The sequence below is a fragment of the Acartia tonsa genome, chromosome 1 (genome assembly GCF_053477335.1).
Source record: "Acartia tonsa isolate MP-2025a chromosome 1, ASM5347733v1, whole genome shotgun sequence".
In the NCBI taxonomy this organism is placed as follows: domain Eukaryota; kingdom Metazoa; phylum Arthropoda; class Copepoda; order Calanoida; family Acartiidae; genus Acartia; species Acartia tonsa.
In genome coordinates, this window is record NC_137260.1 from 36374448 (window position 1) to 36391097 (window position 16650).

The following is a 16650-nucleotide window of genomic DNA, read 5'->3' on the forward strand; positions in this document are numbered from 1 at the left end:
CCAAACTTGTTTTAACACCGGTTTTGTATTGAATAAGATTCAAAAACATTTTTTGTGCCTTTAATTTTAAAAATATTTTACAAATCTTATATATGCAACTTTTTAGTTCCACCAGCCCTACTTAAAGTTATATAAGATGATTTATATGATTACCCTCTCATTGGAATCTAGAACTTTATACCTCTAAATTCAAGATATTTACTTTTCAGCCCACAGACGCACTGAATACAGCACATAAAGATCGGGTTTATCATTAAAGTTTTATTACACACTATGTAGTAAAATGTAAAATTCAATCAAACAATGATACATGAACGACTAATAAACAAGGATGACAACATCCAAAAATGCAAATCAGACGATGGGAAAACGTTTATAGAGTCAAAACTTAGTTAGCAGTATATTAATTCTTATCAAAAAATAATATCAAAATATTGTACCCTGTTGTCCTATAAATCAATCTAATAGGATGATTTAGAGGACTGACGTAGGTACAGAAAGACCCTAGCTTGAGGAAAAGCTTCGCCTTTTATCATGTATTTTGAGCTTCATTCAAATTTTATTATAATATAACGGAGGATTGAAAACAAACATACATGAATGATTATTTATAAATTTAAAAGTCAAAAAAATAATGAAGATTTTATTATCAATTACATATTTTAATGTAAAATATAAGTACATATTCTTTAGATTTTAATATCATTAAAAAAACTTACTATCTAAATTTTTGGCTTTACAATGCATTGTCTATCATAAAAAAATCTTTTGTTAAATTTTTTTGAGAAATGTTGAATTATTATCAAATATAATTTTTTATTGTGTTTTGATACAAATATTAACCATTTTGTATTATTTATTTTTATATTTTTTCCAAACAAAAAATATTAAAATTTTTAAAAATTTATAGAGAACTGTTGAATTATTATCAAATACGTTTTGTTTTGTGTTTTGATACAAATATTAGCCATTTTTTATGTGTTTATGTCCAAACAAAAAATATTTAAAAATTTAAAATTAATATAGCGTTTGATTATATTGGTCTAGCTGTTTGAAAGTTTTAGGGTACAGTCTTTAAATTTTTTTTCATTTGTGCAGCTTTTTAAGCTCCAATATTCAGTTCGTAAAAAGGGAGTTAGAATTCAGAGAGAAAGGGGAAAATAACAATAGAAAATCCCTCACTTCCTCAATTATTTTATTGAGCTCTTCTGTTTTCTTCATCTATTTGTTTAGCTGAAAGTCTAGGGGTGCAGTCTGTAATTGTTGTGTCTATCTTACTGTGATCAATCAGGTAGACACCCTGTAATATATTTATAGATTATTAGATAGAACAACAAAATATGAAATAGTTGTGTCTATTTTACTATGAATAGTTAGGTAAAAAAAACCTTTACTTTCAAAATAAAGGTGGGTGTGGCATTTTTTCTCTCTTAATGTTCAACACTGCTACCTCTACCCAATTTACTCTGACCTAACCTAAAGCTCCACAAGGCCCTAGGGAAACCGTCGAAAATTGCAGCACTAGCTGCGCTAACTTAAAATGTGCGGCTACCGAGTCCTAATTTACATAAAAGATTTATAGAAAATACAAAATAGATACGTCTGTTTAGCTATTCTATACATCAATACCACTAACTGCAACAAGCATGTCAATTAATACAGTGTTTTTTTTTATGAGAACTTTTTTTAAAGCAATTTTACCCTACTTATAGTTATCAGAATTTAATGATTAACGGCTTATTTTCTTTGTTTTTTATAACCATTTATAGGACATCAAAAAAATTCCGTTTTTAATCAAAAAAAGTACAATAAAATCAAAAATTCAAAACTTAGGTGTCAACATCTGAAAAAGGTTTTAGCGCATTTTTCTAAAGCTCAAATCTTCTACCCTTTGCAAGAAAAAAATTGGATTTTCAGAAATTAAAAGTTTTTTGCAAAGGGTAGAAGATTTAAGAATGAGAAAAATTTTAGATGTTGACACCAAGGTTTTGAATTTTTGATTTTACTGTACTTTTTTAATAAAAACTGAAATATTTTTTTGATGTTCTATAAATGGTTATAAAAATCGAAGAAAATAAGCCATTAATCATTAAATTCTGATAACTAAAAGTAGGGTAAAATTGCTTTAAAAAAAACACACTGTAGTAATACAAGTAACAAAAATAATGAATACAAAGTAGCGCAGCTTTAAAATATATAACAAATCATTAAGGACACAGTCGTGCTCTCCCTAAAAGTGCCTGTCACAAACTGAACATCCTACATTAGTTTTAAAATAAATCAAATATTTATTATTTTTTCCTATGCCTAACACCTGCGCGGGGCTCCAACTTTGTGGGGCCTTTACCTGAGGTGTAGACAATTGTATTCATTGGAGAAAGAAAAAAAATAGAGTACTCTGAATTATTTAATAGTAGTTTACTTTTTAGTGAAGCTGTTCTAATTATAATTAATAATGTTTTTTATATAGTTTTTAATATATAAAACTCAATTATTCCATTTGAGAACCACCTAAAATCTTTTAAACAAGGTAATTGCTGAGAGGGGGGTTTTGTTTTCTTCAAAAACTCTATTACTACTAAAGATGGTCGTACTTGTACTATGTTTTTACCTAAAGGATTTCCTTATTAACAAATCTGTTTTCCTAACAACAACAGACACAATTAATTATTTTTTTGTATAATTGGGTCTATGCATCTTTTATGAATAATAATGAAAAAATAAATACACTGATTTAATTACACATTATAATTGTGTTATTTGTTTAAGCATTTTTGTCAGTTTGGATAAAAACAAGACCGATATTGGTCATTCCACGCCTAGAAAGCTTAAATTATGTATATTCTTATATGTCTTAAGTATTTACCTACTAAACCTTTTTGATTTAATGACAATACCCACCTCTTTATTAGCATATGAAACACAATTAGTAAAACTGTGTCCCCAAAGTATTTCTTGAGGAATGTAGGACGTTCTAACTTGTGTTGTATTACCAGAGGGCTCCACCACACCCTCTAGGGTTACAAGGATCTCAAATCTGAAATAATCAAAATTATTATTTTAGGTTAGGTTAGGTTATATTGGGTTAGGTGATTGCCCCACAGGGTTAGGAAATTGGCCCCGCAGTGTTAGAGCCTCCCGCAGGGGCTAGAAATAGGAGAAAAGCTACTGTGAAAAATACGAAGAATCGCCCCATAAGGAGCGATGTTACGAAAGGGACTAAACAAACTTTGGAGAAAAAAAACTTTTGATTTTGGGTCTTACAAAATAAGCTTCAGTTCTGGCTCTTCATAGCTGGACTGAATTTGAATTTTAGTTTTGTGAACATTGTATCAAATAATAGCTATTTTTATAAAAGTCAATAATAAATAAATGGATCATGGAAGGAAAACCCTCATAAACCACTACCCAAAAACTTCAAAAAACAAACAAATACACAACATTTTACATTCGTAATAAAAATGGGGTAGATCATCTTTCATAGATCTTTCCCACTCAAATATCTTCTTACTTGCTTGTAATCAACTCTGCTGGTGTTAATTCATATAGAGGACTTGTTTCATCTATACAATGGGATACCAGAAGTGGCAGAAACATGTGTCCAAAATCCTACAATATTAAGTTCCAAACATACAATTACAATGAGATTTCTTCATAAGATTATTAAAATGTGATAAAGAAATGATGATAAAAAATATCTGACTCCTTAAACAAATACCCTCTACCTAACCTAATTATAAATTTCTTACTTTTGTATATAATCTATTTTGTTTTAGAAATAATAATATAGAAATAGTTAAAAATATTTTTCGGAAACTTCAAAGTGAAGGAGATCTATATCGGTTTCGAAGTTACTTCAATTGCCTGCAGACAGCCTGGCATCCTGTTACTTTATATATGGAGACGATTTCCATAACCCGTTAATTTTTAATGCTTTTCAATAAACTTTTTGCGGCTTCTGTGTTGAGTTGTTTTCCTTGCAAATATTCAAACCCACTGGGTTGCTACTTACTTGTACAAACCTAACAAATTCGAATCAAAATTTTTAGCTGCTTGTTATCAAAAAATGAATTTGTACTCATTTATAAATTAGTCCATGCTATAAGAACAAAAATAATCCATCCAATATAATTATTACCGTTGGTTCTTGCTCTTCTTCACTCAGTTGAGTACTCAAAGACATCTCAGTAGGAAAATTTCTAAATTTAGATAATTTTTTAACGCTATGTTAAGTCAAAAAGACAATGATAATAATTAAATGATGAATGTATTTTTCAAAAGAGGTTTTTAAATTTTTTTACTGTTTTGTTTTAAAAAGAGGGTCCTAAGGGTGTATAAGGTTCCCTACTCTCCATCTCTAATCAGCTTGTTCATTTGCCAAGTTATTAGAGTGAAAGGAAGTTATACACTTTTTTGAATTTTTAAATGGCAAACATTTGGTGAAAAAATCTAGGTTAATCCAGATACCTTTTTAAAGGTGTCAAAAAAATACATATTTTTTATGGCTTGTTTGCTCAAATCACAAAATGACTTTGATATTAAGCTTATTGAGCCATTGGCGGTGAACGCCTAAAAAAGTTTGTTAATTATTTGTGATGTTTTTTTATTGATTACTTTATTTTAATTGTTTATATTTTTTTATTAGTTTATACTTTCCTAAACCTTTGTTTTAAATTATTAAAGTTTGTAATAGTAAAACTGGCGCACAAAGTTTGAACAATGTAGGAAATGATGGAATAAAAACTCTTGCAACTCCACAAATCTGGAACGAAAAGTTTGAAACAAGGTACGCTTGCTGCCAAGAAGTCGCAATTATCTGCGGCCTGGTAGCTTTTAACATGCTACTTGCTAGGTTGACATAGTAGATTATATTTGCCATATGCGATTAACAAGTGTTAATGGTATTTGCCGAGCAGAGTATAGCTTTTTCACAATTAGAATTATGGCCCAGCATTACAGAACGACAAACAGGCAGATACAAAATCATATAGAGTTTTCTCTACACTCAAATCATACTACTAATTTTTGAAAAATAAGAAACGCTCTTTCATGGCAGCTGAAAATCATTTTGTATGCGGACACAAAGCCCTGCATTGAAGTATTCATTTTGTGACTTTGCTTATCGCAACATGCATTTACTCTATCTAGCCAGAGATCTTAAAGGACAATCTTTAATTTTATTTTATCTATAATCTATTTCATTCATTCAACTTACAAGTATTATTAATTGTGGTCTACAATTGTACAACAAAAACAAAATTCTAAGTGTGTACTTTTATATGTTTTTTTTTTGTTTCAAATTTAAGGATTTTTTTACATAATAGTCCTAAAATTGCGTAAAGAGTTTGATAAAATCCACTTAAAATCTACTGTAATTTTATTACAAATAAAAGTTTATTTTGAATTGTCCACTATATAAAGTGTATGTATGCACATAGACTTTAACATTTACAGCATCAAAGATACTCTATAAATTTTTGTCTTTTTAAGTTTTTCTGTAATGTTAGAATTGGCCTAATAATTCTCTTTCCTTCCCTTCCGCAAAATTAATTTCTTTTTAATTCCTTCCCAATCCCTTTAATTATTTTTCCTTTTACTTTATTATCCCTTTACTGTCCTTCTACTTAAAAACCATATAAAATTTTTCTCTACCCATTTTTTCCATTTCTTTTATTAAATTTTTTCCTTTTCTTTTCGCTGTCCTTTCTGTTGTTTTCTTTTCATTTTTTGTCTTTCTGTTTTCTCTTTTTTTCACCTTATCTTGATTTTTTAATTGTTAATTTAACAGCTTCGCTAGAATAGGATGAAATGTTCCTTGTTAATTTACATAACATTCTTACATAAGATATGCTTCTAACAAACATAAATTAGATGAATATTTTTTATTAGATGTAAATAAGATTAGCTTTCATGAAACTGATACCTTTTTAAAATGAAAAAAGATTATTATTATTCTTTCATGAACAGACATACAAACCATATAGAACGTATAATAAAAACTTTTTTTCTGACACGTATAAGTGATAAAAAGTCGAAAATACTAAGATAACTGCGAAGATACGAAAACATTTTATTTAGACAGACATATATCCTACTACTTTATAGAGACAGAGAACTATTTGTACATATTATACAAGGGTAAACATACAGACAAACATATTGAAGATCAATGTTTTGGAGATCTCTAGTTCCATGCAAATGACAAGATTTTTTTTAATTTTCAGATTTTAATTTAATAAAGCAACAATAAAATAATCAGACAAACCCAAACATCAATCCATAAGATAATATAAATTAGATTTATGTGCACACATAATGGAAAAATGCTGAGAAAAGGATGCACAAATCACTCACATGTGTAGAGTATTACGGGCCTCATTGGACCAACACACAGCTTTAGCTTTTGTTTAGCTTCGCTCTAACAAAGTACATTACATTACTTGTGTTTAATATGTTACACTAAACAATGCACTTATGAAATGCACAAAAACTTATGTAAAACTTTTTAATTATTAGAAAAACAGTTTTGATTACATTTTCCTGATATAAAATTCTAATGTTAAATTTAATTAAACATAAAAATTTAAGCATTTTTTTAAACTACAGGATCAAATGTTTGTCTACCATTAAGGTCTGATTTATAAAAGTATAAATGTTATTTCCTTTTTTATTATAATACTATATCCTTCTTTTACTTATAATATAAAATGTAATAATATCAATACCTTTTCTACCTTATTATACCCATAAAATTGATCTCAATCGACCATGGCACATTTATAGATTTCATATTAAAACTTTTCCATTTTTTTGACGTTCTACAACACTTTCTTCAGTAGTCCTTTATACTTTGGAACTATCATAGTATGATAAGTAATACTTACTGATTAATATTTGTTGGATTAAAACCTGTTAGTTTTGTAAATTTTCATTTTGAACTCAGTGGAAAGCTGTCTATAATACGATGCGATAATTCTAATATTCTTCAAGTTATGAAATTTTCTCATCATAATTTGTTTCGTACTTTCAATTTTAGATTAAAATCAATCGTTGCAAAGTTTTTAGACATTTATATTCAAAATTAACTAATCAAGATGTAATCAAAAATATTTAAAACGAATAAGTGAATGCGTGTTTGGGTAGAAGTATAATTTACAGTCAAATTTTCCCCTCAACCTTGCTAAAATAAGAGAATAGTTATTTATCGCATCGTATTATAGAAAGCTTTTTAACAGATAGTAAAATAAAAATTATGAGATTGATTATAGTTTGGTTAGCCACGAGGGGCCAAAGGCCCATGTAAACAAAACTTGAATTAATTTTATGATTTTCATTTTATTATTAGTAGAAAATTTCTATAATATAATACAATACATGATTTTTCAGGTTGGCTCAGAACTGGTTCTTATTCAGCGGATATTGATATGTTTCTAAGCATCCAAAATTTCACAACATTTACTAACCTCAGAGTAACACCTTCCTTTGTAGTGATATTATTCAACAAAATTGCACGGAAATGTGCCTCCAAAATTTGAGAGTTTCGAATGTTGGCGATTCTGAACATCAACCTCAGTTTTCCATTGACCTACACAAATACAGGGATATCATATGGAAGAAATCGTATCATAAACAGCTTTCCGCGGATATAGAATATAATTAATTATAAGATTAAAACCAGTTTTTTTAGCCCCGAGGTGCCGAAGGCACGGGCAAAGAAAACTGGTTTTAATCTTATGATTGTAAATTTTTATTCGTAGAAAGCTGGATACAGTACGATGCTAGACATAGTTTTTTCGTATGGATGAGAACCGGTTCCTATCCACCGGATTCGTATGAATACGAGAAAACAAATTATCAATATTCATCTCCTCTGTGAAATCATTTCTAGTAACATTTACATTATGTCAATAATATGTCAGCAATTATCACTTTTATCTATAAGCCATATTGTGGAGAAAATAAATCAAATGTTAATGGCTGAAACTACTGCAATGTCAAATTGTCGACATGAATCATAGAAATTGAGAATTTATGATCAAACTGTTAATATAGGCAAGTTTTGTTATTATTTTTTTTCAAACTAGGAATGTTGAAATTAAGAAATACAAATATTTCTAGCCAATTAATCCCATGAAATCTTAAGTCAAAACTTAAATTAAATATAAGTATAAATAATTCTTTAATGGTACTTACTATTTCTGGATGTCGCAACTGTACATGGTAATAAATTGCACTTGTAGGGTAATGCTTTTATCAATAAGTTACTATTATTTTTACGCGTCTCAATGAACTAGTTAGGTTAATATGATATTTAAAGCCTTTGATTTGAGTCGAATTTCAAAGCTATTGTTTTCTTCACAAATAGAAAACGCCTTAAAATGTTTGCAGACTTTTTTTTAGATATGCTTTGACAAGTTTTAATATTCTTTACCTGAGAAATAACTGCATTAGAAGAGAAGCTGATGGTCTTTGCTCTCTTTTTAGGACGGGCTAGCTTAGCAAATACAATTCCGGCTATGCAGGCTTGTATCAAAACTCCTAGGAATAAAATTGAATTCTTAGGACAAGCTAGTTTCATCTCTACAAGCTTGGATTTAAACACATAGGAAAAAATAATTTAGGAATGGATTACTCCAGTATTTCAAGACTTCAAAACAGTCTACAAAAACAAGGATGACAACATCCATATGTAGCGAAGCTCAGAAATTATTAAACAACATCTGGAAAAAATGATCTATAGAGTATGTCATATATGTAGAATATTGACTTAATTAATCCCTAAAATTTTCAGCCGTTTTTCTTAAACAGGAGTCAAATAAAAATCACACAATCTTGAAAAACTAGGAATCGATCTAGCAACCAACCAATAGGAATATCTTAATTAAACTTGATGGAAATATGTAGACTGTAAACTTATTCAATCTCTGAAAATTTCAGCCGTCTATTTTGAATAAGTTTTGAAAAAATCAAGAAAAACCTAAAATCTAGGAATTGATCTTGCACCCCAATTGATAAACAAATCTTAATGAAAATTAGTAAAAATATGTATAATGTGAATTTATTTAATCACTAAAAATTTCAGTTGTCTGTCTTGAAAAGATAACGAGAAAATTACAAAAATGTAAAAATATAGTAATCGATCTAGCACCCCAATTAACAGACAGTTGGACAAAACAATGTATATTTATAGGAATCTGCACTAAAAATTTCAGCTGTCTATCTTTTATAGGAGCTGAGAAAATCACGTTTCCCCCAATTTATTAGTTACGGACAGACGGACATTTGGAATTATAGAGTAGCTCTACTAATAATTATACATTACCTACGATGGATTGAATACACTGCAAGATGATTGTATCTGCACATTTATGACTGCTGCCTCTAAAATACGTAATTTAAATTAATAACTAAAATTGTAGGCTGAAAATCATTACTTTTCTATAAATCTCGAAAGAACTTGAACGAAGCTTGATTAGACGTACATATAAAAGCATACATTAAAACTAAAACCAGAATACATGCAAATATGTGACTTACAATTTTGATTTTCACACAAACAACTTAACATAACTTAAATAACTTCTTTAATTTTTATAACTTTTACTACCTATTATTGACCTTTTAATGTAATGCTAACAATGGAATATAGGCTATCAAATATTTTTATGTCAATCTTTTAAACAGAAGTAAATTTTCATATTCTTCATAAATTTAAGATTTTTGCAAATTCTCAGATTAAGGAAATTCTAAATTAAAAAAGCTTCAATGCATGAGAAATGAAATCATAAAAGAACATAAAGACTAGTTATAAGTTGGGCTAAGTTTAGTTATAATCTAATTGAATCTTGGACACATTTCATACAACTTTCAATGTGACTACACTTCCGTAAGTTAAGGACACTTGTAAAAAGCAAAATCATTGTTACATTGGCAAACTAAACGTAAAGGCTTCTGTTGAAAAAGGCTTATATTTTCAGATAATTTAATTTGGGACACCTACCCTAACCGAACGATGGTGATGCTTTTTTATATAACCAAAGTAGTTAAATCCCTCCAACCAAAACCAAAAGAAATGAAACAAATACAACTTTAACAAAAGGTTTTGACTTTATAACTTAAATTTCCTCAATTGTTTCTGGGTCTAAAAAGCTGTGCTTCCTAAATCTTATATTTTTCCATTTTCAAAGGCATCAGATGGTATTATTGATAATATATAAAAATGGACTAAAAGGATAAAACACTAAAGTTTGTTCTTAATGGGGAGACTTTTGTGATTATCTTTATTGTTTCAGAGATGAGAACATGGAGAACTACAAAAGTCAGGCCTTGCAAGGGCGTGCTCCGAAGAGTTAAATAAATATATAAAACTAGCGGCCGCGCCCTTAGCATCTAAGTGCCTCTTTATTAATGAAGGGCAGACAAATAACTAAATTAACTTTTCCGAGCGACTAAAATCTTAAAATAAAATAGCCATAAACCCCCACAGGACCCATGAAAAGTTTTATAATTAAGATTAAGATCTTAATCTTAAGCTAGGGACATAAAAAAAACCTTACTACCTTATAATAAAGGATTATAAAAAATAGAAAAATTGTCATATGAACTAAAATGGCGTGTACTACCTCTTTAATCCCCAAATCTACTTGCTCCCTGCATTTACAAAGAACAAAAGAGCATTTCATATCTTTGGGAGAGTCATGTTATGGATATTGTTCTGTTTAATTCATCTTTGGATTTAATTAGTTATGCAATATAATCCTTCTAGCGGTTAAGCCCCTAGAGGACTCTACACTTGAGAGAATTGGGGGGAAGGGTCAACCCTTCACATAAAAATTAGTTTTAAAATTAAGCATAAAAAATAATTCTTGGGGGGTTATTATTTTCATATTTATAATTGTAAGGAGTGTAGCTACTCGATTAGCTTAAATTAACATTATTCAATTGTTGATTCAAAATTTTATCCGGATTCCTTTCAATTCTGTTTAATTAAAAGATACTTGTTAAGCTTTTATATTAGGGCGGGGACAATAGACTGAAAAATGTTAATTAGTTCATATGATAACTGAATCTTGATTAAGGGAAGAATAGGTTGCGCTAAAAATCGGTAAAGGTTGTGAGTTTTAAGTTAAAAACAGTAGTAGAACGATAAAAACTTCTGTTAACTTTAAAAATTTGTTTTGTCTATAATTCTTTTCAATAATAAATAAACATTTTTATTTATATTTAGTTCATATGATAACTGAATCTTGATTAAGGGAGGAGTAGGTTGCGCTAAAAATCGGTAAAGGTTGTGAGTTTTAAGTTAAAAACAGTAGTAGAACGATAAAAACTTATGTTAACTTAAAAAATTTGTTTTGTCTATAATTCTTTTCAATAATAAATAGACATATTTAGTGAATCGTTAATACTCACACTTTTATGGAATTTAAACGCAACCTATTCCTCCTTTTGTAGTGTACTAAGTAACAGTGCTTAAACTTTTACCCAAATTATTATAAATCTACACAAATGGTAGTTTTGTTTACAAAATCAATTTTTTGTCTTCTTATTTCTATATATTTTTGAAACTTAGATGCACCATCCAAAACTTTCGATGGCAAATTCAGAACTCTAATCATTTAAAATATAATATAGCTATCTTATTAACTGTTGCGAATTGATTTGCAGATATCATTCACTTCATTAATGTATTCACTTCTCATGTGAAATATGCTGATCTTGTTTGGGCATAAACTATTCGCTTTTTACAATCAAACACCTCTATAAAGTCAAACTGTACATATTAATACAAATATAATTTAAAATAACAAAATTTCCTGATTATTTTAAATTATATTTTTTACAGTTTGTTGAGGTTAAAGAAAACCTCTTAAGGAATACACTCTTTATGTGTGCTTTTCACATTAGCTTTATATATCCAACAAAGAAAAAGTAAAAAAGGATATAAAGTTAATATTTAGAGTGTTCCAGAATTTAAAGATTAAAAATATATAAACTCCAAATCTATCTTGTTCCCCCTCAAAAAATAAAAAATAAAAATATGTGATATCTTACTTTATAATGCTTTAGTTGTTTTTTTATTGTACTTTTAGTTAAACGATTTATATTCAAACATTTATTGGTTTAGATTTAAACTATATATTCTTAAGGCGAGATGAAAAAAAACGAAGCATATAATATAACTAAAAAGAGGTGTTAAATTCGCCAAAATTAACAGCTTCAATTAAATCGATTGCTTTGTATATTACATATATCAAGCATTTACGCAGTGAAATTGATGTAAAGGCCTATATTCAATTCTTTACACAGAAAAATATAGAACTTTGCAAAAAGAAATATATTTAAAACAAATTTTAAAAAATGATTAATGAATTATACTTTTTTGAAAATATATTTCAAATTTTTCTATGAGAAAAAAGCCATATGAAGATTGATAAAATTTTTTTTCTTCTTAAATTATAAATGAAAAGACAATCATATAATATGTTATTTCAGATTGCAAAGGGTTTAAACAACCTGAATTGTGCATGAACAATTTAAATTTGCTGTGCACACCCCTGTAAAGATGAAGGTTACACTTTTTCTAAGATAAGTTTAGGATATCATCAGAACTTCTAAAGTTTTGCATTAAAATAACATTTTTTCAAAGTGAAACACAAATAACTTTTTCTACCCACCCACCCTGCGTTTTGTTCAAAAGCAACTAGCTGTAACCAATAAATTCTCAAAATTACTTTTTAAAAAATTTGGGAGTTAATAACAAAGTATAAACCATGATATTTTTGAAGAAAATGTTATCCTTTTAAAATACGTATTATATTTGGCTTAGTTATATGTTATTGAAATGCCGTACCATTAAATGCTTTTCTTGACCTTACTTAGAATAACCTAACCTTACAAAAGCAACCATTTTAATAGTGTGGGGTCCTTAGGGAGGTAGGTTGAGTTTGCATTACATGTAAATCAGGGAATTTTTCAAGTTTTGCATTTAGGTATGTTTCACAACTTAGCTTAGGCAAAACATCATATTTATTATATAAGATATGTTTTATATTTATCCAAGTTAATTGGTTTGCAAGTTAAATTATATTTATAATACAAAACTTAATTTACACATTAGAAAATAGATAAATTTAAAAGCAAAAACAAAAGTAAGCCAGTAACACCAAAATTTAAAATTTTGATTTAGCTCATTTACATTTCTTTAATAAAGCTTTTTATACGGCCTATAAAAGATATCGTCATACTGGCATACCATTGGTCAATTAAAATGTATACTGGCCTGTCATTTGTAATTCAATCTGTGTATTTGCCTATCATTTGTCATTTGTGTTATATGACGTCATTTTTAAAGAGCATTATCCTTTTCTGAATCATGTTTCCCTTGTTTTCACCAAGGGGACTATTCATTATTATCACTTTAATAATGAAATGCTATAAAATCTACAGGTCAAATATACCTAAGGCCATAACCAATGGTATGTTGAGTTTCCACTGAGTATAGGAATGTTGAGCTGAAGTCATAAATATTGTAAACACAAGGCGTCCAATTACTCCCCTCCTAAAATATTAGAAGTATGCATTATTTTTGAATAATTAATATTTAAGTATTGCACACATTATTTTTAAACTTCATCTGATATAATCTATGATTTTTTTATGATTTTTAAGGAGAAATTTTCCACATACCTTGTGCGACAACTAAATTGTACAATTACGAACAAGATTCCAAAGGTTAATCATCTCTAGGTATATTCCAGAACATATAATTTTTGCTAGAATCCAACGCAGATAAGCTTATCTGTGTCTATAAAAGATTCATATCCCCTATAGGTCCTTTAGGTCCCTTTGTACCCAGAAAATTAAGAGTCAGGTTCCTACACATACAACCTGCTTGTGCAGAATCTTCTCTAGATATTCGAAATTCCAGAAAATATGAGAGACATACGAACATATGAAGAGTGCCAGATTCAAGCACAAATAAACTTTCTTTGTAAATCTTAGGTGCCTCATCTTCAGGTATCTATATGTCCAGAGAATATAGTAAAGTGCCAGATCCCAGCACAGATGAACTTATCCATACCTGTGTGAAGTATGTCAGCTAGCTACAAGTCTTTCTTTGTAAAAAAACCTAAAGTACCAATTACAGGGGAGGTAAGGTTACCTGTGCCTCTAGAAGGGGTGCATCTCCTACAGGTCTCCGTGAGCCCAGAACATAAAGTGCCAGATTACAGGAGAGATAATCTTACCTTTGCCCCTGGAAGGTGTATCTTCTCTAGGTCTCCATGTGCACAGAATATAAAATACCAGATTCCAGGTGAGGTAATCTTACCTTTGCTCTGAAAGATCCATCCCTTCCAGGTCTCTGTGAGTCCAGTGCCAGATTCCAGGAGACGTAAGCTTACTATATCTGTGCCTCTGGAAGGTGCATCTTCTCCAGGTCTTCTTGGGCCCAGAACATAAAGTACCAGATTTCAGAAGAGGTAATCTTACCTGTGACTCTGGAAAATGCATCTCCTCCAGGTCTCCGTAAGCCCAGAACATAAAGTGCCAGATTCCGGGAGAGATAATCTTACCTGTGCCTCTGGAAGGTGCATTTCGTCCAGGTCTCCTTGAGTCCAGAGCATAAAATACCAGATACCAGGAGAGATAATCTTACCTGTGCCTCTGGAAGGTGCATCTCCTCAAGGTCTCCGTGAGCCCAGAACATAAAGTGCCAGATTCCAGCAAAGATCAGCCAGGATATTAGGAAACTTGAACTAAAACCTAAATAAATAACTTTAAACAACAATTGAAATATTTTTTAAACATTAAATAACGGTTAAAATATTTCTATTTAAATCAATATTTTGTGGGTTATTTCTGTTCTGTTGATAATTCCTAATAGGATATGTAATGTGGGGTAGTGAGGTTAATGAACTAAATTAATATGTACAGTTGAGATTAATCGATCCCTGGTATAATCAAAATCTAAGTCCTCCATTATCATGGACTGGTTTTCAAACTTTGAGATAAACATTTTCTATAATAAACCACGTCAGTATCCTTGACTTTCTTTCAGTTTAACGCAGTTTGGTACCCTATGTTCAGAAATAGTCTTTCTATAACGTTTACGGTGTTTTACTTATTTTTGATGTTTGTTCTAAAGTGCTCTCAATTTAAAAAAAGAATTATTTTTATATAATTACTAATAGTGGAAGTTAAAGTCGTCATAAAGTATATATCTCTACCTCCTCATAATAAGAAAAGATTTTGATGTAAGTAATGAAGAAGATATTAGATAAAACTTAATTATTATTGGGAAAAATCATCCTTGTTTCACAATACAATATGTGCACAAAATCTTCCCCTCCCCCTCCACACAGAAAGTTATATAAATATAGTGACAGTTATACAAGATATTTGATAATGATGACCATTGGTGATATTTGCAATACAAGCAAGAATAAAGGAATATGTATTTTGACAGAGAATCGAATCGTTACTGAAGAGGCAATACACAACGTGTGACCAACCATTTGATTGTTCTGCCTTTGTCCAAAAGTGCCAGTGTTGTATTCATTTTGTTTTGGATACATACCTTGTTTTCTGAATGAAACAAACAATAATGACCTTTATAACTATGCATAAAAAAATTGAGTTTAGAACTTGGTATCCTCAGCTGCACTCAGCTTCGCAGCAAATATAAGCCACCCATAAGCCTTAGTAGCTGACAACCTCATACATTCGAGAAAAAGCTACCAAATAAGCCATATTCGCACTCATAAACTTTTGGTCTAAATCAGTCATAAACCAAACATACTAAATAATGTTGTTTTATCCATACATTACAATAATATTAGTTACCAAACACAAGATTTACTATCAGATCATTTCTTTCTACCTATAAAATATCTATATTATTTCTAGCTATCAGAGTACCATTGCAAGTAGACCATTTTTTATAATCAATCTTTTTTTCTTTCTGATGAGATCAAATGTTTACCGGCAGTGTACGCTATTTATAAAGTAGGATATTCAAAATATAATTACCAGGAACATTTCTTTAGATTAAGGCACAAAATACTACACTTTCATTTCAAATCATTTTCTAGGGAGGTGTGTCTAACTAGCATAAGATGATTACCTACATTTTAAACTTTGATATTTTCTGTATATATTTGATGTAAGAAATTTTATCTCTCCATCATACTAGTGTACAGTAGGGAATTCAAAACTATTTCTAGTAATAAGAGTGAAATGATATTATTCCAAACCATAAACAAAATTGTGACATTGTGGATATTCAGGGTATTAAAAAACCAATTGGTTTACCTTTTTTTAATATAAACCATACAGTTTTGGTCCAAAACTAATAAAAAAATAATATAATTCATGCCCAAGCAATGACAATGAGAAAACAATATTGAATTTTGAATCTACTCACCCTTCCAGAGCACTAGAGCTTATGACCTAGCTGAAAGTGAATATTTTTTTTACAAATTAAGACAAATTTGTCTTTTTTAAAAAGAACAAACCGTCTTAAGTAATTGGAATCTTGTAGATAGACCCCATAATGTTTGGAGTTTCTGATGTGGCTTATCTCATGGTGGTTCAAATTGTGTTTTTTTAACACCCTTTAGAGCAGTTTGACTTTGAAATCACGTTTGA

General features: G+C 29.4%; 1 protein-coding gene across 1 annotated transcript in view; it reads right to left on the reverse strand.

Annotated features, from left to right (window-relative positions):
• Positions 1-539: 539 nt before the first annotated feature.
• LOC145318360 (ATP-sensitive inward rectifier potassium channel 1-like) overlaps positions 540-16650 on the reverse strand; it is a 54052-nt gene continuing 37941 nt past the window's right edge. The window contains exons 7-15 of the mRNA XM_080159660.1: positions 14660-14766; positions 13461-13561; positions 9323-9381; positions 8432-8538; positions 7464-7585; positions 4139-4199; positions 3512-3609; positions 2902-3037; positions 540-1300 (exon numbers count right to left, since the gene is read on the reverse strand). Coding sequence (XP_080015786.1) covers positions 1196-1300; positions 2902-3037; positions 3512-3609; positions 4139-4199; positions 7464-7585; positions 8432-8538; positions 9323-9381; positions 13461-13561; positions 14660-14766 — 896 coding nt within the window. The 3' untranslated portion in view covers positions 540-1195. The remainder of the gene's footprint in view (positions 1301-2901; positions 3038-3511; positions 3610-4138; positions 4200-7463; positions 7586-8431; positions 8539-9322; positions 9382-13460; positions 13562-14659; positions 14767-16650) is intronic.